This window comes from Mastigoproctus giganteus, chromosome 2 (genome assembly GCF_048544385.1).
Source record: "Mastigoproctus giganteus isolate SK-2022 chromosome 2, ASM4854438v1, whole genome shotgun sequence".
Classification (NCBI taxonomy): Eukaryota; Metazoa; Arthropoda; class Arachnida; order Uropygi; family Thelyphonidae; genus Mastigoproctus; species Mastigoproctus giganteus.
In genome coordinates, this window is record NC_143576.1 from 53,463,899 (window position 1) to 53,487,726 (window position 23,828).

General features: G+C 39.6%; 1 protein-coding gene across 2 annotated transcripts in view; it reads right to left on the bottom strand.

Moving 5' to 3' along the window:
- Positions 1-2,870: 2,870 nt before the first annotated feature.
- LOC150089304 (high affinity cAMP-specific and IBMX-insensitive 3',5'-cyclic phosphodiesterase 8B-like) overlaps positions 2,871-23,828 on the bottom strand; it is a 764,745-nt gene continuing 743,787 nt past the window's right edge. For both annotated transcript variants that reach the window (XM_090388973.1, XM_090388965.1), the window contains exons 19-20: positions 17,915-18,044; positions 2,871-3,118 (exon numbers count right to left, since the gene is read on the bottom strand). In XM_090388973.1, coding sequence (XP_090245099.1) covers positions 3,006-3,118; positions 17,915-18,044 — 243 coding nt within the window. In that variant the 3' untranslated portion in view covers positions 2,871-3,005. The remainder of the gene's footprint in view (positions 3,119-17,914; positions 18,045-23,828) is intronic.

Consider the following 23,828-nt stretch of genomic DNA (forward strand, 5'->3'; position numbering starts at 1 on the left):
CAGGGTTCAGTTTTTGGCCCCTTAGAGAGGAAGTTTTCTGAACAGTAAAGACAGGCTACTACAATAGCACATGGGTTTTATTAATGATATATAGGAACTCTGCTAGTAGAGAAAATAGGTGGTTATTCCATCACATAAAGCAAAGCCTTAGGCTGCATACTGCATACAGGCTTTTCTGGAATTACTGCTTGGAGATCCTATTTTAGGAAAGATGTAGATCCATTGGAAAAGACAGAGAGAAGGGTACAGACATCAAGGCTGGCTAAAGGCATAAAGGGGTTCCTGTTAGGAGAGACTTGAGTATTGTAGTTTTTGGAAACCAATTATCTGAGGAGTGACCTGATCAAGATTTTCAATGACTAAAAAGTTTGAGTAAACTAAATGTCAAGGAATTTTTATACTTAGTCATTCATCCATGAAACAGACCTTCAAACAAGGAGTGATTGACTGTTATTACAACATTCTGCCTACTCTTTTGGAGGTTGGAATCTCATCTAAATTTAAGGAGGGATTGAATAAATGCTCCAAAGAAATAGATAAATGAAGTGAAGGAAGGTGACAGTTAGTTACTTCATTTTTTAATTTAATTTAATTTAACTTAAATTTGATTTATGTATTTTATTTTATTCTATTTCATTTATTTTCTGCCATTATCTTTCTGACATTCTGCCATTAAATGACCTGCCATTATCGGTGAAAATGCGTTCCCCAAAATATGCATACAAAGAGACAAGCCTCAGTATGGTTTCCCATTACCGTGGCTTGTCTTTTTTTGCATGCATATTTTGTAATCTCTGTTCTTAAATTCAAAGAATATCTGAATAATGTTCATCACACCATTAAGTTTAAGCTAAAGATTAAGGCTAATAATAGTGTATCTTTCTTGGAGATTCTAGTTACTAAAGAGTAAGATAGGCTAAATTCACAAGTACATAGAAAAACATGGATCCTGGATGAATGATTCCCATTCATGTGAATGGGAATCATTCACAAAAATTAATTGTGAAAACTTAGTGAGAAAAATTAGTCAAAATTTAGTGAGATGTTTAAAACTTTATGATAATAAAAAAAAAATCACAGATGGATTCAAAAGAATTAAAGGATTATTATTAAACAACAGGTGAAAATTATGCAATTTTCATATCAGGGCCATGGAAAAATATTCAGGTAATATATTCAAAAAAATAAAAGCAATAACACAAAATTGAATACTAATTACAAAAAAGCAGTAGTGATATAAAGCAGTAGTATATAAAAGCTATTGGCATAAAAACAATTTAAATATGCAAAAAAACATAGCATTGAAGCAATTTTTAAGATGATTTATCAAATGATAATTTGTTTAAAGATGCAACACATCATAACAGAAGACATGTAATATACAAAAATAGTGTAAATGTGGCAAAGTATATATGTACAAGATGGTGAGATTTGAAACTCACATAGAAGAATACAACAAACATGTTGCTAAAGAGAGCATCAGAAAATCAAAATTACAAAGGAATGTGCTAGAGTGCACTCAGGCATTCAGTGATAGGAACTTGGTGATGAGAGAGAGAGAGAGAGGGATTTTTTGAAAACAGAAAAATAAAAAGAAACCTCCTGAAAAGAAGCCTTTTCAAAGCTCTGTTGCATTAAATAGAAAAAGGGATAACTGGAATGGCTTTTCAACAATAAGGTTAAATAAGAATTACATGGAATGATGGGGATTGGGGGAAGACCAACAGAATGTGAGGGTATTAGGTACTGGACTGAAGATTCCTCTTATGATATTAACGATTTGGGAAAGGCAACTTGGCAATATTATTCTCACTCATATGATACCAATCTAAGCATATAAAGTGTTGTAATAGCTCAATTCTCAATAGATATCAGCCACAAAGGAATTGTCTCATTTAAGGGGATGATTAAATTGTAAATTGAAATGATTAACGCAACAAAGTTGCTGTGAATATACAAAAAATGCACCACCCATTTGATTTGACACAGATGACTCAGATCTGATGCAGATATGACCTTAAAATTTGTAAGGCATATAGTTGGTACTGAGCATGCTCAAATATATTATAAACTGCATCTTTGGCATATCATAATGAATCTTTTGTTTTCAGTCTATTTGATGTAGGGTCAATGATATCTAACTGTTGTGACATGGTAAATTCCTATTTGTGAAAATTAGCACTTTGTGAATTATGCAATTTTTATATTACATGAAAAATACAATTTTTTAATGTTATCAAATTATTATGGCTAAAGTTATGCTAATTTAGTTTACTTATTTACTTAAAAAATGGCACATCTCTAGATCATTATTCACAATTATAAAAATTAATAAGTGGAAATATAAATTTACACTGTATACATGTATATTTTCAACAACAGAAATCTTCAGAAAAAGAGAGAAGGGTGAAGGTTTAATAACAATTGTTATTATAAGTTTTAATAATTATTAAAACTTGTCTTATAAGAAAACCTGTCATATAAGGAAGATTATTTAGCTATTACAATATATATAAATGGCATAGGAAACACTTTAGAATTTCATGGCACACGTTACAAAATAAAAAATACAAACATTAAAATTATCTATTTAATTATAACAAACATTCCATAAAAAAAACTTTCATTCCTACTATATATATTTTTTTTTTGTTAACAAGGAACAATGATATTTTCAAATATACAATAAATTACAACTTCTCTGCACATATAGTACAGAACTGAGAAAAAGAGATGTAACCCTTTTGGTACATATTTTATAAGATAAGTAACAAAACAATATGTTTGCTGTCTGTAGCCATGTTTTGCACTTCTTTAAAATGTCATTTAATGTAAGAAAGCTCTGACACTCCTTGAAAGTACCTCTCTATCAATAGAGCCCATGCTTTAAAACAGTTACAGCACACAATATGGAAATAACATGTAAAAATGTGTCGTGAGCATTACAAACAACTGCTTGTCTTTAATATAAGCTACAGTAGAAATAATGCCAAATACCTAATGGTTCAGCTCTTCACTTGCAATATCTGTTCTTCTTGACCTCTGAGAATTTCTTGTTCTTTCCAATAGACATAATTACTTCTGATATGTTCTAGCAGTTCAGGTAGATCCCCAAATGCTATAAGTTAAAATTGAATAATGAGATCATCCATTACTATTTTATTATATTTTGTTCAGTTTAATAATTTCATAATCAGAGCTTACTAAGGATAATTTCATAATCACAGTTTGACAAGTTGATAGGTGGAGGAGGACCAGGGTATGTCTGCCAGTGGCAAAAGTTTATGATTTTGTAGGGCAGATATCATCTTTTAAAAGCATAACAGGTGATATTGTTGTACACGTTGGTACTAATGACCTTAATAGTAAGAGATGTGCAGAGTTATTTAAAGAGTACAGGTCAATGCTGCAAAAAAAGTTACGAGTTTAGGGTTAACTTTGAAAGTGTGTGCAATTCTGCTCAGACACAATAGGAGGGTGTATATGATGAGAGCCTTGTCAATCAATTCAGCACTGGATAGATTGTGAAAGGCTCACGGGATAGAATTTTTTTCAGTGGGGTCTGTGCTTGTGAACAGGAGAGACTGCTTCTACAGGGATGGGATACACTTAAATATAAAAGGTGAAAGAATATTTGCTGATGCTATCGAGGCAGTTTTAGGTGGGTCGGAAAACTGCTAGCTTGGGAAGATTCACAAAGTAAAAGATTAACAGAAGCTGCAGGCAGAGGCGAAAGTGGTGATTCTTGAACTGCTTCTATTGTAATGAGCAGCAGCCTAGAGAGCAAGTTGATGGGGATTTCAAGAGGTGCTGGGAATCATCATGGAAGAAGCAAATACATGGGTTGTGTTAGGGTAACTAAGAGCAAGAACAGTTGCTTGTATACTTGCATATTAGCATTAGAAGAGGCATACAATGCAAGAAAGCAAGCTTATGCAGCATCAGCCAAAAAAAAAAAAAGTACTCCCATTTCACCACTCTGTTCATTCCAAATACCAGTCCAGCTCAGCCTTAAATTTATTTAGGCTATCAACTTCCACAACAAGGGTATGAAAGTCTGTTCCACAAACCAACTACCAGCTGGCTAAAGGCAAATTTCCACACATCTATTCTACATCTATCTTTCCTCAATTTGAATTTATGTCCTCTCAGGTGATTATTCTGAGCAAGAGGCAGTATCCCATCAGCATTGAGCATGCTCAAGCCATTCAAGGCTTTATACACCTCTATCAGATCACCTCGCCGGTGCCTAGTCTCCAGACACTGTAATTTTCAAAACTTAAGCCTTTCTTCATAAGAGCAACCCTTCGTTCCGTTCACTAACCTTGTTGCCCTTCTCTGTACTCATTCCAGCAGCTCTATATGCTTCTTGAAATGAGGCCTCCAGACCTGTATACAGTACTCAAGGTGCGGCCTGACCATTGCCTTATACAAGAGAATAATCACCTCCTTATCCCTGCTAGAAAAATTCCTGTATATCATTGATAAGACACCATGAGCTACTCTTGCAGCCCATCTGCACTGCTCAGAGGACGTCATATCCACCTGCACAATTACCCCCAGGTCCTTTTCATTCTCTACCACTGTCAGTGTAGTACTACAGAGTTGATACGCTGCTCTGGGGTTGCTGTTTCCCATATGTACGAGGGAGAACGAGAGTATCCTCTGAGGACGTACATTTTTGCTGCTCCTGGAACAGAGAAGTTTTTTCTGATTTATTTTCTGGTTTATTAGCTTAAATTGGCATATTAACTTATTTTCTAGAGTAGTTTTATATTCTTATTTACGATACTTAGATTAAAGTAACTTAGATAGAGATTTTGTAGGTATTACTTAGTATCGGAAAGGGTATCAAATCCACGTGTTTACCGTTTGTAATTGCCGCCATTGTAACGCGATACAAAATATCTCGAAATAGATAGCATAAGCTTAATATAGTATAGTATAGTACATAATATTGTCAATTAATCGGATCATTAATCTTGTTGAACTTCATTGTCAATTAAATTGTACTTTTAACTATACGTATAATGACTTGGGTTACGTAACATAAATAATTAGTAAAAAATAAATAATTAATACTTAACTTGACACGGAAGTTATATAAAGGGATTTGGTAGATAACACTCGATACTCAAACATAAATATAGGGTTATAACTGTGTTGAGATATAAGTTTAGGGTTTTAATTTTGTACTGAAATTGAAATTTTATTGAAATTAAATCGAAATCATGACTCTGACCAGAACAGCAAAGCAAAAGGCTCAAGCTAATGGGAGTGCTGTGGCTCAGGGGAGAACTGAGGGGGGCAGTTGCCCTCTGAATCACAGCCTATTAAAATGCACTACTTGCTTGATGTTTGTGGAGCAGTCAGGTACGGGACGTGATACTGCCAGGGGTGGATGTCTTTGTGTGTGCACGATGCAATGAGTGTAAGGAAATCAGGCGACAACTCAGCATTGTTATGGGCCTATATGAGAGCTTGAAGGACAGGGTGGATGCCCTCCAAGGATTAAAAGTGAGGGACCCATCAAGCTCTCATCTGCCCACACCAAAGCCAGAGCTTGCACTTGGTCATCGCGCAACACAGCGGCAGCCCCTAAGGCAAAATACACTGCTCCCAAAGGAACTAGTAGTTGTTGGTGACTATATTGTCAGGGAAACGGGAAACATGCTTTGTAAAAAGGATAGGTGGAACAGGACAAGGGTATGTCTGCCAGGGGCAAAGGTTGATGACGTTGTAGAGCGGATATCATCTTTTAAGGGCACAAAAGGTGATATAGTTGTACAAGTTGGCACTAATGATATTAAGGGTAGGAGACCGGCGGAATTACTTAACAAGTACAGGTCACTGTTGAAAAAAAGCCGTGAATTAGGGTTGAATTTGAAAGTGTCAGCAATTCTGCCCAGACACGATAGGAGGGAGTATATGATGAGAGCCCTGTCGATCAATTCGGCCCTGGAAGGATTGTGCAAGGCTCAAGGGGTAGAATTTTTTTCAGCCTGGTCTGTACTTGTTAACAGGAGAGACTGCTTCTACAGGGATGGGATACACTTAAATAGAAAGAGTGCAAGAATGTTTCTGATACTATCGAGGCAGTGTTAGGTGGGTCGGAAAACTGCTAGATTGGGGGGGAGACAAAGACGAATAGATTAACAGTAGCCACTGGCAGAGGTGAAAGAGATTCTTGCACTGCTTCTATTGGAATGAGCCACAGCCTGGAAAATAAGATGCAGAATATTTCAGAGACTGCTAGGAATCATTGGGGTACAAATAAACACATAGGTTGTGTTAGGGTAGCTAAGAAAAAGAACAGGTGCATGTATACTTGCGTGTACACCAATGCTAGGAGTTTAGTAAATAAATTTGATGAATTTGAGGTATTGCTCAAAACATCAAAGGCAGATATTGTGGGGATTTCAGAGACGTGGTGTCACACAGAAATAAGGAATGCAGAACTGGAATTTGGGGAGTACAATGTCTACAGAAAGGATAGACAGGATAGGAAGGGAGGAGGGGTTATGCTATTAGTTAAGAAATACATAAAATCCAAGGAAGTGAAGCCAGTCGACATTGCTGGACAGTGCAGTGTCGAGTCAATTTGGTGTGACATAAGCATTGGGAGATCAAAATTGAGAGTAGGAGTGTGCTATACGCCTAATGACTCTGATGAGTATAATAAGAAACTGTACGGGGAAATAGAGTGGGCCAGTAAATCAGAGAGTCTTACAATGGGGGATTTTAATTTCCTAGATTGACTGGAATTTGGGGGCTGGTCACTGACACACTAGCAAGGCTTTTGTGGATTTATTGGATGACTGTTTTCTACATCAGCATGTTCAGGAGGCAACTAGAGGGAGTAATACTCTTGAATTGATTATCAGTAGTGATTCTTCATGCAATAAGAATCTGCAGGTAAATGAACCACTATGTGGCAGTGATCACAGTGTGCTGAAGTGCGATTTACTCAAAGAGGTAACTACCATTAGGGGTAAAGGGAAGGGTTACTGCTTTCGTAAAGGCGACTACGATGGATTGAGACAGTATTTAAATTCTATACAGTGGGACCAACTGATGATGTTACCAACAGCAAATTCAAAATGGGAAGCATTCAAAGAACTTATCTTGGAAGCTACTAGGCTTTACATACCAACTAAAAAATATTGTTCAAAGTTTAGGCCTAAGTGGATGTCAGACAAACTAATGAGACATATGGCAGAGAAGAAATATGCATGGGATACATACAAATTAACACGTGACACAGAAGCCTATGAAAAATACAAGTTGATCTGTAACCAAGTTACAAAGGAGGTTAGGCAGGCGAAGGCAGACTACGAGAAATCTTTGGCAAGGGATGCAAAGAAAAACAGCAAAGAGTTCTTTACTTATATAAACTCTAGAAGGAAGGGGATGAATCAGATTGGTCCCCTTGATATCGATGGGTCAACTGTTGATGATCCTGCTCAGGTAGCTAACAAACTAAATTAATATTTTGCATCGACATTCGCACATGAGGAGTTATTCAGCGAGGGGAATGCCAGAGGTGTATTCAACTCTGGCAGTAAGCTAGAGAATCTTGTAATAACTGAGAGTAAATTGGAGGAGAAATTGTTGAAGATAAATACCAGAAAGGCACATGGGGTGGATGGGATCTATCCAGTTATATTCAAGGAAGCAGCAAAGGAAGTAAACAAATCCTAAGCCATAATTATGAGAGCTTCCTTGGACTCAGGGGAAGTACCCATGGACTGGAGTTGTGCAAATGTGACCCCAATTCACAAAGGAGGAAGGAAGGGCGACACAAGTAATTATAGACCTGTTAGTTTAACTTCTGTTCCTGGAAAATTACTGGAGGTACTGGTTAAAGAAGCACTGCAGGATCATCTAGACAAGACTTCAGTTATAGCTCAGACACAGCATTGTTTTGTTAAGGGGAAGTCTTGCCTGACCAATTTGATTGGATACTATGATGCAGTCACAAAAGAACTGGATGCAGGGAATAACTTTGATATTATATACGTGGATCTTAAAAAGGCTTTTGATACTGTTGCACATGGGAGACTGCTGCACAAATTGGAGCAGTGTGGCATTGGAGGCAAATTGCTGCTATGGATAAAGGGGTGGTTGAGGGGGAGAAGACAGAGAGTGGTAATCAATGGACACTGCTCATCATGGACTAATGTTACTAGTGTAGTCCCTCAGGGTTCAGCATTGGGTCCATTATTGTTTTCTGCATTTATAAATGATATTGATGATGGTATATCAAGCTTAATGTCCAAGTTTGCAGACGATACGAAGGTTGGCAGGGTTGTCAGGGACACTACTGACACTATGCTACTGCAACAGGATCTGGAAAGGTTGAGCAGATGGACTGAGAGATGGCAAATGTAAAGTACTACATATATAATGGAAACAGCAACCCCAGAGCAACGTATCAACTCTGTGGTACTACACTGACAGTGGTAGAGAATGAAAGGGACCTGGGGGTGGTTGTGCAGGCAGATATGAAGTTTTCTGAGCAATGCAGACGGGCTGCAAGAGTAGCATTAGCATTAGTAGAGGCATTTGATGCAAGAAAGCAAACTTATGCAGCATCAGCCAAAAAAATATAAAGGCAAATTTCTGCACTTCTATCCTACATCTGTCTTTCCTCAATTTGAATTTATGCCCTCTCAGGTGATTATTCTGAACGAGAGGAAGAATCCCATCAGCATTGAGCATGCTCAAACCATTCAAGGCTTTATACACCTCTATCAGATCACCTCGCTGGTGCCTAGTCTCCAGACACTGTAATTTGCAAAACTTAAGCCTTTCTTCGTAACAGCACCCCTTTGTTCCATTCACTAATCTTGTTGCCCTTCGCTGTACTCATTCCAGCAGCTCTACATCCTTCTTGAAATGAGGCCTCCAGACCTGTATACAGTACTCTAGGTCTGGCCTGACCATTGCCTTATACAAGGGAATAATCACCTCCTTATCCCTGCTAGAAAAATTCCTATATATCATTGACAATACACCATGAGCTACTCTTGCCGCCCGTCTGCACTGCTCAGATAACTTCATATCTGCCTGCACAACCACCCCCAGGTCCCTTTCATTCTCTACCACTGTCAGTATAGTACCACAGAGTTGATATGTTGCTCTGGGGTTGCTGTTTCCCATGTGTAGTACTTTACATTTGTCAATGTTAAACTTCATTTGCCACCTCTCAGCCCATCTGCTCAACCTTTCCAGAACCTGTTGCAGCAGCATAGTGTCAGTAGTGTCCTTGACAATCCTGCCTACCTTTGTATCGTCTGCAAACTTTGACATTACGCTTGATATACCATCATCAATATCATTTATGAATACAGAAAACAATAATGGACCCAACACTGAGCCCTGAGGGACTCCACTAATAACATTAGTCCACAACGAGCAGTGTCCATTGATTACCACTCTCTGTCTTCTCCCCCTCAGCCACCCCTTTATCCACAGCAGCAATTTGCCTCCAATGCCACACTGTTCCAATTTGTGCAGCAGTCTTCCAAGTGCAACAGTATCAAAAGCCTTTCTAAGATCCAAGTATATAATATCAAAGTTATTCCCTGCATCCAGTTCCTTTGTGACTGCATCATAGTATCCAATCAAATTGGTCAGGCAACACTTCCCCTTAACAACACCATGTTGTGTCCGAGCTATAACTGAAGTCTTGTCTAAATGATCCTGCCGTGCTTCTTTAACTAGTGCCTCCATTAATTTTCCTGGAAAAGTTAAGCTCACAGGTCTATAATTACTTGTGTCAGCCTTTGATCCTCCTTTGTGAATTGGGGTCACATTTGCACATCTCCAGTCTGTGGGTACCTCCCCTGAGTCCAAGGAAGCTCCATAATTATGGCTAAGGGTTTGCTTACTTCCTTTGCTGCCTCCTTTAATATAACTGGATAGATCCCATCCACCCAGGGTGCCTTTCTTGTGTTTATCTTCAACAATTTCTCCTCCACTTTACTCTCAGTTATTACAAGATTCTCTAGCTTACTGCTAGAGTTGAATACACCTCTGGCTTTCCCTTCGCTAAATAATTCCTCATGTGTGAATGTCGATGCAAAATATTGATTTAGTTTGTTAGCTACCTGAGCAGGATCATCAACTGTTGACCCATCGATATCAAGTGGTCCAATCTGATTCATCCCCTTCCTTCTAGAGTTTACATAACTAAAGAACTCTTTGCTGTTTTTCTTTGCATCCCTTGTCAAAGATTTCTCGTAATCTGCCTTCGCCTGCCTAACCTCCTTTGTAACTTGGTTACAGATCAACTTGTATCTATCATAGGCTTCTGTGTCATGTGTTAATTTGTATGTATCCCATGCATGTTTCTTCTCTGCCAATATGCCTCATCAGTTCATCTGACATCCATTTAGGCCTAAACCTTGAACAATATTTCTTGGTTGGTATGTAAAGACTAGTAGCTTCCAAGATCAGTTCTTTGAATGCTTCCCATTTTGAATTTACTGTTGGTGACATCATCAGTTGGTCCCACTGTATGGAATTTAAATACTAGTCTCAGTCCATCGTAGTCGCCTTTACGAAAGCAATAACCCTTCCCTTTACCCCTAATGGTAGTAACCTCTTTGAGTAAATCCCACTTCAGTCAACCCTGTGATCACTGCCACCTATCTGCAGATTCTTAATGCATGAAGAATCACTGCTGATAATCAAATCAAGAGTATTCCCCCCTCTAGTTGCCTCCTGAACATGCTGATCTAGAAAACAATCATCCAATAAATCCACAAAAGCCTTGCTAGTGTGTGATTGACCAGCCCCCAAATTCCAGTCAATATCTGGGAAATTAAAATCTCCCATTATAACACTCTCTGATTTACTGGCCCACTCTATTTCCCTGTACAGTTTCTTATTATACTCATCAGAGTCATTAGGCCTATAGCACACTCCTACTCTCAATTTTGATCTCCCAATGCTTTTGTCACACCAAACTGACTCGACACAGCACTGTCCATCGCTGGCTTCACTTCCACTACACTGGAAGTGAAGCCAGCGATGTCCATTGGCTTCACTTCCTTGGATTTTATGTATTTCTTAACTGGTAGCATAACCCCTCCTCCCTTCCTATCCAGTCTATCCTTTCTGTAGACGTTGTACTCCCCAAATTCCCGTTCTGCATTCCTTATTTCTGTGTGACACCACGTCTCTGATATCCCAACAATATCTGCCTTTGATGTTTCGAGCAATACCTCAAATTCATCAAATTTATTTACTAAACTCCTAGCATTGGTGTACACACAAGTACACCTGCACCTATTTCTATTCTTAGCTACCCTAACACAACCCATGTGTTTACTTGTACCGCAATGACTCCCAGCAGTCTCTGAAATATCCTGCATCTTGTTTTTCAGGCTTCTGCTCATTCCAATAGAAGCAGTGCAAGAATCTCTTTTACCTCTGCCAGTGGCTACTGTTAATCTATTCGTCTTTGTCTCCCCCCAAGCTAGCAGTTTTCCGACCCACCTAACACTGCCTCGATAGCATCAGCAAATATTCTTGCACCCTTTCTATTTAAGTGTATCCCATCCCTGTAGAAGCAATCTCTCCTGTTAACAAGTACAGTCCAGGCTGAAAAAAATTCTACCCCTTCAGCCTTGCACAATCTTTCCAGGGCCGAATTGATCGACAAGGCTCTCATCATATACTCCCTCCTACTGTGTCTGGGCAGAATTGCAGACACTTTCAAATTCAACCCTATTTCACGGCTTTTTTTCAACAGTGACCTGTACTTGTTAAGCAATTCTGCCGGTCTCCTACTCTTGATATCATTAGTGACAACGTGTACAACTATATCACCTTTTGTGCCCTTAAAAGATGATATCTGCTCTACAATGTCATCAACCTTTTCCCCTGGCAGACATACCCTGGTCCTGTTCCACCTATCCTTTTTACAAAGCATGTTCCCCGTTTCCCTGACAATAGAGTCACCAACAACTACTAGTTCCTTTGGGACCAGCGCATTCTGCCTTGGGGGTTGCCGCTGTGTTGCGCGATGACCAAGTGGAAGCTCTGGCGTTGATGTGGGCAGCTGAGAGCTTGATGGGCCCCTCAATTTAGTTCCTTCGAGGGCATCCACCCCTGTCCTTCAAGCTCTCATATAGGCCCATAAGAACGCTGAGTTGTTGCCTGATTTCGATACACTCCTTGCATCGCGCACACACAAAGACATCCCCCATGACAATATCATGTCCCGTACCTGAATGCTCCACAAACATCATGCAAGCCGTGCATTTTAGAAGGCTGTGATTCAGAAGGCAACTGCCCCCCTCAGTACTCCTCTGAGCCACAGCACTTCCATTAGCTTGAGCCTTTTGTTTTGCTGCTCTGGTCTGAGTCATGATTTCTTTTAATTTAAATAAAATTTCAATTTCAGTTTATAACCCTAACGTATCTCCCAACACAGTTATAATGGAATATATATTTTTTAGTGTCAAGTATTAATTATCTCCGTGTTCCCTTTATATAACTTCCGTATCAGTTATGTATTAATTAATTATGTTACGTTTGTAATCTAAGTCGGTATATGTATTTAGTTAAAAGTACAATTTAAATGCCAACGAAGTTCAACAAGTTTAATAGATTTTACCGAACACTGAAAATATTATAACCTATACTATACTAACGCTACCTAGGTTTGATATATAACGATCGTATGACAAAGACAAGGGCGGGAAATTACGAACAGTAAAGCTATGGACACTTAAGTATTAATTAACTTTCAAATCTCGCTGTCTCAATTCAGAATAAACTAACGATCCTTACGAGGTTTATAAGTTACTTACAAAAAATAATTTGATGTACAAAATATTCAATAAGCAGCTAAAAAATTAATCGTTCAACGGAGTTGCGACTTGCAACACGTGGATACCCTTACCGATGCTTTTATGCAATTGCAAGGCCGAGTAAAGAATAAATACACCAAATTAATCAGAAAATCACAAGATAATGCTATACTACTAAATTTAAATCAAAAGTTTTAGAAAAACAATAATTTCAAATCAATAAATAAGAAAAATCCACTTAGCGGCTTTGAACACGTCTGGCCCCTACTGGCCTCGTCAGCAGATCTACTGGTTATGTTCTGTAGCTCATGGTGTATTGTCGATGATATATAGGAAATTTTCTAGCAGGGATAAGGAGGTGATTATTCCCTTGTATAAGGCAATGGTCAGACCGCACCTAGAGTACTGTATACAGGTCTGGAGGCCTCATTTCAAGAAGGATGTAGAGTGCTGGAACGAGTACAGAGAAGGGCAACAAGATTAGTGAATGGAACAAAGGGGTGCTCTTACGAAGAAAGGCTATGTTTTGCAAATTACAGTGTCTGGAGACTAGGCACCGGGAAGGTGATCTGATAGAGGTGTATAAAACCTTGAACCTGAGAGGGCATAAATTCAAATTGAGGAAAGACAGATGTAGGATAGACGTGAGTAAATTTGCCTTTAGCCAGCGGGTGGTTGGTTGCTGGAATAGACTTCCATCCCTTGTCGTGGAAGTTGATAGCCTAAATAAGTTTAAGGCTCAGCTGGACAGGTATTTTGAATGAACAGAGGGGTGAAGTGGAAGTGGTTATTTTTTATTTATTTGGTTTTTTTTTTGGTTTTTTTCTGACTGATGCTGCATAAGCTTGCTTTCTTGCATCAAATGCCTCTACTAATGCTAAATGTTAATGTAGTACTTTACATTTCTCAATGTTACACTTCATTTGCCACCTGTCAGCCCATCTGCTCAACCTTTCCAGATCCTGTTGCAGCAGCATAACGTCAGTAGTGTTCTTAACAACCCTGCCAACCTTTGTATCGTCTGCAAACTTGGACATTAAGCTTGATATACCATCATCAATATTATTTATAAATATAGAAAACAACAATGGACCCAACACTGAACCCTGAGGGACTCCACTAATAACATTAGTCCACGATGAGCAGTGTCCATTGATTACCACTCTTTGTCTTCTCCCCCTCAACCACCCCTTTATCCATAGCAGCAATTTGCCTCCAATGCCACACTGCTCCAATTTGTGCAGCAGTCTTCCATGTGCAACAGTATCAAAAGCCTTTCTAAGATCCAAGTATATAATATCAAAATTATTCTCTGCATCCAGTTCTTTTGTGACTACATCATAGTATCCAATCAAATTGGTCAGGCAAGACCTTCCCTTAACAAAACCATGCTGTGTCTGAGCTATAACTGAATTCTTGTCAAGATGATCCTGCAGTGCTTCTTTAACCAGTGCTTCCATTAATTTTCCTGGAACAGAAGTTAAACTCACAGGTCTATAATTACTTGTGTCAGCCTTTTGATCCTCCTTTGTGAATTGGGGTTACATTTGCACATCTCCAGTCTGTGGGTACCTCCCCTGAGTCCAAGGAAGCTCTCATAATTATGGCTAACGGATTGCTTACTTCCTTTGCTGCCTCCTTTAATACAACTGGATAGATTCCATCCACCCCAGGAGCCTTTCTTGTATTTAACTTCAACAATTTCTCCTCCACTTTACTCTCAATTATTACAAGATCATCTAGCTCACTGCCAGTGTTTACTTCATCTATGGCATTTCCCTTCCTGAATAAATCCTCATGTGTGAATGTAGATGCAAAATATTGATTTAGTTTGTTAGCTACCTGAGCAGGATCATGAACAGTTGAACCATCAATATCAAGTGGACCAATCTGATTCATCCCCTTTCTTCTAGAGTTTACATAAGTAAAGAACTCCTTGCTGTTTTTCTTTGCATCCCTTGCCAAAGATTTCTCGTAATCTGCCTTCGACTGCCTAACCTCCTTTGTACCTTGGTTACAGATCAACTTATATCTATCATAGGCTTCTGTGTCACGTGTTAATTTGTATGTATCCCATGCATTTTTCTTCTCTGCCATATGTCTCATTAGTTCATCTGACATCCATTTAGGCCTAAACCTTGAACAATATTTCGTGGTTGGTATGTAAAGCCTAGTAGCTTCCAAGATAAGTTCTTTGAATGTTTCCCATTTTGAGTTTGCTGTTGATAACATCATCAGTTGGTCCCACTTATAGAATTTAAATACTGTCTCAGACCATTGTAGTCGCCTTTACGAAAGCAATAACCCTTCCCTTTACCCCTGATGGTAGTTACCTCCTTGTGTAAATCCCACTTCAGCACACTGTGATCACTGCCGCATAGTGGTTCCTGTATTTGCAGATTCTTAAAGCACGAAGAATCACTACTGATAATCAAATCAAGAGTATTGCTCCCTCTAGTTGCCTCCCAAACATGCTGATGTAGAAAACAATCATCCAGTAAATCCACAAAAGCCTTGCTAGTGTGTGAGTGACCAACCCACAAATTCCAGTCAAATATCTGGGAAATTAAAATCCCCATTATAAGCTTCTCTGATTTACTGGCCCACTATTTCCCTGTACAGTTTCTTATTATACTCATCAGAGTCATTAGGCCTATAGCACACTTCTACTCTCAACTTTGATCTCCCAATGCTTATGTCACACTAAACTGACTCGATACTGCACTGTCCAGCGATGTCGACTGGCTTCACTTCCTTGGATTTTATGTGTTTCTTAACTAATAGTATAAGCCCTCCTCCCTTCCTATCCTGTCTATTCTTGCTGTAGACGTTGTACTCCTCAAATTCCAGTTCTGCATTACTTATATCTGTGTGAACACCACGTCTCTGATATCCCAAAAATATCCGCCTTTGATGCTTTGAGCAATACCTCAAATTCATCAAATTTATTTACCAAACTCCTAGCATTGGTGTACATGCAAGTATACATGCAACTGTTCTTTTTGTTAGCTACCCTAACACAACCCATGTGTTTACTTGTACCCCAATGACTCCCAGCAGTCTCTGTAATATCCTGCATCTTATTTTCCAAGCTGCTGCTCATTCCAATAGAAGCAGTGCAAGAATCATTTTCACCTCTGCCAGTGGCTACTGTTAATCTATTAGTCCTTGTATCCCCCAAATCTAGCAGTTTTCTGACCCACATAACACTGCCTCGATAGCATCAGCAAACATTCTTGCACCCTTTCTATTTAAGTGTATCCCATCCCTATAGAAGCAGTCTCTCCTGTTTCACCAATCAACTACCCACTGGCGAAAGGCAAACATCCACACATCTATCCTGCAACTATCTTTCTTCAATTTGAATTTATGCCTTCTCAGGTGATTATTCTAAGCAAGAGGAAGAATCCCATCAGAATTGAGCATGCTCAAACCATTCAAGGCTTTATACACCACTGTTAGATCACCTCGTCTCCAGTCTCCAGTCTCTAGTGCCTAGTCTCCAGACACTAATCTGCAAAGCCTTCCTTTGAAAGAGCAACCCTTTGTTCCATTCACTAATCTTGTTGCCCTTCTCTGTACTCATTCCAACAGCTCTACATCTTTCTTAAAATGAGGCCTCCAGACCTGTATACAGTACTCCAGGTGTGGCCTGACCATTGCCTTATACAAGGGGATAATCACCTCTTTATCCCTGTTAGAAAAATTCCTGTACATCATTGACAAGACACCATGAGCTACTCTTGCAGACCATCTGCCCTGCTCAGAAAACTTCATATCTTCCTTCACAATTACCCTCCGGTCCTTTTCATTCTCTACCACTGTCAGTGTAGTACCACACAGTTGATACATTACTCTGGGGTTACTACTTCCGATATGTAGTACTTCACATTTGTCAATGTTAAACTTCATTTGCAACCTCTCAGCCCATCTACTCAACTTTTCTAGATCCTGTTGCAGCAGCGTACTGTCATTAGTGTCATTAACAACCCTACCAACCTTCGTATCATTTGCAAACTTGAACATTAAGCTTAATATACCATCATCAATATCATTTATAAATACAGAAAACAACAATGGACCCAACACTGAACCCTGAGGGACTCCACTAATAACATTGTCCACGAAGAGCAAAACCATTGATTACCACTCTCTCTGCCTTCTTCCATTCAACCATCCCTTTATCCATAGCAGCAATTTGCCTCTAATGCCACACTGCTGCGATTTGTGCAGCAGTCTTCCCTGTGCAACAGTATCAAAAGCCTTTCTAAGATAAGGTGCATCCTTTCTAAGATGCATACCATATATATGATATCAAAGTTATTCACTGCATCCAGTTCCTTTGTGATCACATCATAGTATCCAATCAAATTGGGTAGACAAGACTTCCCCTTAACAAAACCATGCTGTGTCCGAGCTATAACTGAAGTCTTGTCTAGATGATCCTGCAATGCTGCTATAACCAGTGCCTCCATTAATTTCCCTGGAACAGAAGTTAAACTAACAGGTCTGTAATCACTTGTGTCACCCTTTGATCCTCCTTTGTGAATTGGGGTCACATTTGCACATCTCCTGTCCATGCATACTTCCCCTGAGTCCAAGGAAGCCCTCATAATTATGGCTAAGGATTTGCTTACTTCCTTTGCTGCCTCCTTTAATATAACTGGACAGATCTCATCCATCCCGGGTGCCTTTCTCATGTTTATCTTCAACAATTTCTCCTCAACTTTCCTCTCAGTTATTACAAAATCATCTAGCTCACTGCCAGAGTTTATTTCACCTTTGGCATTCCCTTCCCTGAATAATTCCTCATGTATGCATTTAGATGCAAAATACTGATTTAATTTGTTAGCCACCTGAGCAGGATCATCGACAGTTGAACCATCAATATCCAGTGGACCAATCTGATTCATCCCTTTCCTTCTAGTTTACATAAGTAAAGAACTCTTTGCTGTGTTTCTTTGCATCTTTTGCCAAAGATTTCTCATAATTATATACAATCAAAGAAATCAGGAGTGTATGTGATTTATGCTCTATGAATTTTTATTGGTAAATACATATAAAATAGATTTTAAAAACTATGAGCTTACCATCCCAAGCATCAAACATATCATTAATAAAATAATCGATAAACCCTATTTGAGACTTTGGAATACTACACTTTGCACGGTCAAAAGCAGGCATTACCACGGGTAGGCCTCTGATCTTTTCTTCGTCTGTCTACAAAAGAAAAGAAAAAAAAAGGAGAGAGAGAGAGAGAGAAATGCAGTCAAATAATGAGGTAATAAGGACCTAATGACACACTATTAGAGAAAAAGAAAAATGTAAATAATGGGAGTCACATAACCATAAATAATTCTTTATTTATAAAGGTTATTCTAAACTTTTCCTTTATGATATCTGGGTATATTTACTATGAACACTCAAACTGTATGAACACACATATCACTGAGATATTCAAATTATGGGAATTACTCAGATTATGGGAATACATATGGCACATTCCCACGTGGAGAAGGCATAGGCCTCACAATTTTTATTGTATAATTAGACTCTAAGCATTTAGGGCATAAGCCTCAAGCTATGGGAGAGTCAGGACTATGTATAAAAATAGTGCAAATGCATTAGGAATACATAGCTATATCTGAATAAATCAGAATATTAGTAAAACGGCATCGTTTTAAGTTATATCTCATATTGTGAATACCTTCACAATGAGTTGCCATCATATTGCACTACTTCAAATAAGTAACGCTTCACCTAAGGAGAAGGCTAATGTTACTTATTCTCAGAAGGATACCACCACCCAGATGGCACCGTTTCAGGGCTATTAGGCCCTTCTTAGGTGTGTGGGTAGGTACCTGAGTGATGCAATGATGGCAAAACGGTTATGAAGTATAACTCCACAATATGAGAGATGCCTGATGGTGTATCATGTATTTAGACTCTAAGCATTTAGGACTCTAAGCCTCAAGCTATGGAAGAGTCAGGACTATGTATAAAAATAGTGCAAATGCATCAGGAATAGATAGCTATATCTGAATAAATCAGAATATGAGATATAATTTAAAACGATGCCGTTTTACTAATATTCTGATTTATTCAGATATAGCTATGTATTCCTGATGCATTTGCACTATTTTTATACATAGTCCTGACTCTCCCATAGCTTGAGGCTTATGCCCTAAATGCTTAGAGTCTAAATACATGATACACCATCAGGCATCTCTCATATTGTGGAGTTATACTTCATAACTGTTTTGACATCACTGCATCACTCGGGTACCTACCCACCCACCGAAGAAGGGCCAACGGACTTTGCTACGGTACTACTTCGTCAGGTGCTATTTCATAAGAGGGAAGATTTTCTGGAGACCGTAAGTTTTGACATTAAGTTTATTTTTTTGCTGACCCCAGTAAAGCTTACAGGGTGGGATTAAGTGCCTGTGGGCACTCTTGTAGTTTTTTTTTTTTTTTTTTTCCCAAGATGAATTTTTACATACGTGAAAGAACTCTGGAGTTTACTCCGGATACAGAATATGAACCGAGGCAGGTAATAGAGAGATTAGCAATATGCGTGAGCCTATCGAGATTACAGGGGTTCACTTTGTTGCCCTTGAGGAAGTACCAAGTAGTATGTAAGAACTGTGTGACCAGGAACACACTGCTCAGAGGGTTTCCTTTCAAGAACCAAATGATACACCCCCAGCTGGTGGCCAGTATCAGGAATTATATAACCATAGAACAGTATCCTATTGAAATACCAAACATATATTTAAAAAATGCATTAGACACATATGAGAATGTTACACGAATAGAAATGCACGCGTGGGAGGGTTTCCCAGAGCTATACACAGGCAAAGTCATGATACAAATGGAAATGAGGAAGCTGGTCCCCAATATCATATATGTTATGGGGAACTGACTAGTTTTGAACTACAGAGGGGTGGAGAAAAAATATTTGAAGTGCGGCAGTTCGGACCATCTAGGGGCGAATTGCACAAAAGGGAGGTGTTTTAACTGTAGGGAAGTTGGGCATATCAGTAGCGACTGCCCAAAACCATGCAGCAAATGTGGGGGAAACAAGCCACAAAGCAGGCAGCTGCTCAGTGAGGTCATACGCATATGCCACTAGAGGAGGGGAAGAAAAAGAAAGGGAAAAGAGCTCAAGAGAGGAAAACATGATTATTCTAAAGCCACAGGGAGGGAAAAAAATTCCATTAACAGAATCAGCGAATTTAATAACAGAAAAAGAGGAGGGGGCCACAGACATAAAACAAGTCACCCCCACCTTAATGGAAACAGAAGAAACAGCAAGAGGGCAGAAGAGAAAAAAAAAGGTAGAGCGAGAACAGGTAGGAGGAGGGGATAAGAGGAAGAAGCAAACCACAGAGGAAGACAATATCGTCGCAGAAGATCTGGGCGAGTCGAGTTCAGAGGACTCCGAAGTAGAAGGGCCGTTAGGGGAAGGCAGGGTAAAGCTAATCGGGGTACAGCATTTAACAAAATATGTAACGCCAGGTCAGGAAAAGCTGGTGGAAAAGTTAACAGAATGGGAGCAAAGTTGGGGAAACCCAGAATAATACTAGAGCAAACCAGAGAGAATACAATTTATGTGGAGAGATATTTTCTTCGGCAATTTGGTAGGACAGATCCTCTTAGAAATTATACAACAATTAAGTAACTCCTGAATCAAATGGATTGCGGGGCAAGAACAAGAGCTTGGTAAAACCCTGTACGACCTTAGCATATCCCAAACAAAATAGGTGAAACCCCTTGGCAGACCCATTATCGATACACATGGTAATTATCGGAACCCTAAATGTCCGGGGCTTTTCCCAGGGGCACACACAACATCACATCTGGAGAATGACATTATTAATGGGTATCAGAATTTTATTTATTCAGGAAAGCCACATGCACAATATTCTACAAGTACAAAAATTTCAAAATCGATTTAAATGTTTAAGCTTTTGGAGCTTTGACACAAGAAATGCCAGGGGGGTTGGCATCATAATTCTACCACCCATTGTAGGAAGGTTTAGCAACCTTCAAAGAGATGTAGAAGGCAGGATAGTCTGTATACACTGGAAACTAGATTCCCATACAATACGGTTGATAAATGTATATGCGCCAAACGCTGCTCCAGAACGGGTACGGCTAATTAATAATCTGCATCCATTTAAGATCGGCACACATTGGAGTATCCTTGAGGGCGACTGGAACTGTGTCCTAGATCCAGTCAAGGATAAGACTGGCATGGGGGACCCTACAAGGGGGACAAGGGGTGCTCTGGAATTGCACGACATTTGTCTAAAGTGTGATCTCATAGATGTATGGCGTTGGCACAATCCCACAGCACATGGCACAACATGGACTAGGGATACAGTAGGCACAAGAATAGACCGCATATATGCACCAAGGAATATGGCATTCAAAGGCAACCAGAGTTAGGCATATAAATATTTCTGGGACACGCCTCCTCATGGATCACAAATTGTTAATAATGAACCTCCCGTTATGCGCAACAATAGATTACGGCAGAGGCACTTGGCGTTTAAACTCGGCTCTCTTGCAGGACGGGTGGCATAACGTCGAAGGTTTAACGCATGAGCTGGTGCAGTCTGAGCATTGGACATGGGAGAAGTGGGCAAATTTTAAGCAGGCAGTAAGAACAGTATTCCAAAAATCAGCTAAGGAAAGAGGGGTGGAAAGGAAAAAAGTGCTAAGGCACTTGTATGAAGTGAGGCGATTGCTAAACTATTGTCACGATGAAATAGGGGTACAGCAGGTGCAAAATGAAATACAGCTACATCTGAAAACACAGGCAGAGAATAAAGCAGTCCAAATGCGACTGCGATATAGGCTTGCCGACAAGAGGGCAGGGTTGATTTTCGATCAGTACAACAGGACGCAAATGAGCAACAGATCCAAGTGGGATCACGTAAGTATGATACCACCAAAGACATCATGGAATACTTCAATGGAGTATACAAACAGTTGTATGCAGCATGTCAAGGGCCAGCGCTGGCAACAAGTTGGGAGATGTCATGGTTCTCTGCGGCCCAGCAGCAGGAACACAACCAGCCAATCTCTTTGAAGGAAGTTTCCACAGCCTTGGGAGAAATGAAAGCAGACAAAGTGCCAGGCCCAGATGGAATAACAACAGAGCTCTACAAGAAAGCCTGGGAAAAGGTTGGGCCAATTTTGGCCACAATTCTCTCTGATTGGCGGGTGAAGTTCCGGAAAGCTTTCTGGAGGCTCAGACGGTATTCTTAAGAAAGCAGGGGAAAATGGGTCAAGAAGTGGGAGACTGGAGGCCGATTTCACTACTAAATGTAGACTATAAACTATACGCTAAAGTATTAAATAATCACCTCAAAAGACATTTAGGATCCATTATAGGAGCAAACCAGACATATGGGTGCCAGGCATGGGAGCAAATCTGGTTTTCTTGAGGGACCTGCAACCATATTGTAAACGGAAAGGTTACAGCATAGTCCTAGCAGTGCTTGACCTAGAGAAAGCCTTTGATAAACTGTCTCAGAATTATCGTCAAAATCTGTTGTATACTGTACAGGTGGGCTCACAGTTAAGAGCCGCCATCATCAGTTTATATAAAGGAGCTAGCACCACTCTAGGATAAAATAAAACTGGAGGGGGGGGTGAGACAGGGCTGCCCACTAAGCTCTGCTCTCTTTTCAATGGTGCTGGAGTCTATACTTAGGCAATTAGACAACTCCAGTAATATCAAAGGAGTTCATCTCCCTGGATCGAATCCCGATTGCAAATACATAGCCCATGTGGATGATGTCATTCTAACCATGTCTGATTGCAGTTCCTTGCAGAGTGGGCTGGACTTGTTCAGTTACTTTAGCCTGTCAAGTGGCCTATGTCTTAATAAACATAAAACAAAATGTCAACAATGGGGAAAGAATGCTCCACTACAGTTACCAGTGGGCCTCTCCTTCTCTGCAGAGCCCATCACCATTCTGGGAGTCCCCTTCGCAAGACAACCAAAAATAACAACCTGACAATTATTAAGCTCCTGGGAGGAAAAAATCGGCCAATGGAACCTAGGCCTACTGTCATTCTCTAGAAGAGTAATAATCATATGGATGATTCTCATCCCAATGGTGATGAATATTGTGACGGTCACCACCTTTAAATATATCACACAAAAAAGGTTACACAGGAGACTATTTAAGTTCTGGAACAACAGGCAACAAGAGGTGACGCAGCAAAGATTGCATTGTAGAAAGGCGCTCGGTGGTTATGAAATACCACAATTAAAGTGGCTACGGTGGGTGTATATAATGAAACATGTCTGAATGGCCCTATGGGACATGCATGTAGCTTCCACCTTAATAAAATACCACATGGGAAGGTTCACAAAGCTGCTAGGAGTAGAATATACAGGACCTGCGGCAAAAATAATACCACCTTTCTACAAACTGATTATCAAATATCTCCAGCAACAATCGGCAGTAAATCTAGACATGGAAACAAAACTAAAAGTCTCAAAAATCTACTGGAAACTGTTTGACTTATACATGCAACCAGTACAAAATCCCCAAGCATGGTACAGCTTAGACAAAACCCAAATGTTTAAAAATCTTCACAAACATATAGAGTATGGGTCAAGAAGTGACTTAGCCTGGAGGGTGATTTACGGGCACCTGCCAGTGGAAGCAAACAAGGCTAAGTTCCGAGGACACTCAAACACTGAGTGTCAATATTGCAAAGCATGGGAAACAGTAGACCATGCATTTTTCTCCTGTCCAGCTGTACAACGTATCTGGAACAAGGTCCACAAAATCATGAAAGTACCGCGATTAACAAGAGATCAGGTGTTATTTTTGCACTTTCCAGAGCCTGTTTCCAGGGTCACACACATCTTGATGTTCGTAATAAATGAAGGAAAATACCAAGCATGGAAGATTAGGAAGAGAAAAATAGAGGGAACATGCATGGAGATATACAAATACGGCATCCAATCCATGC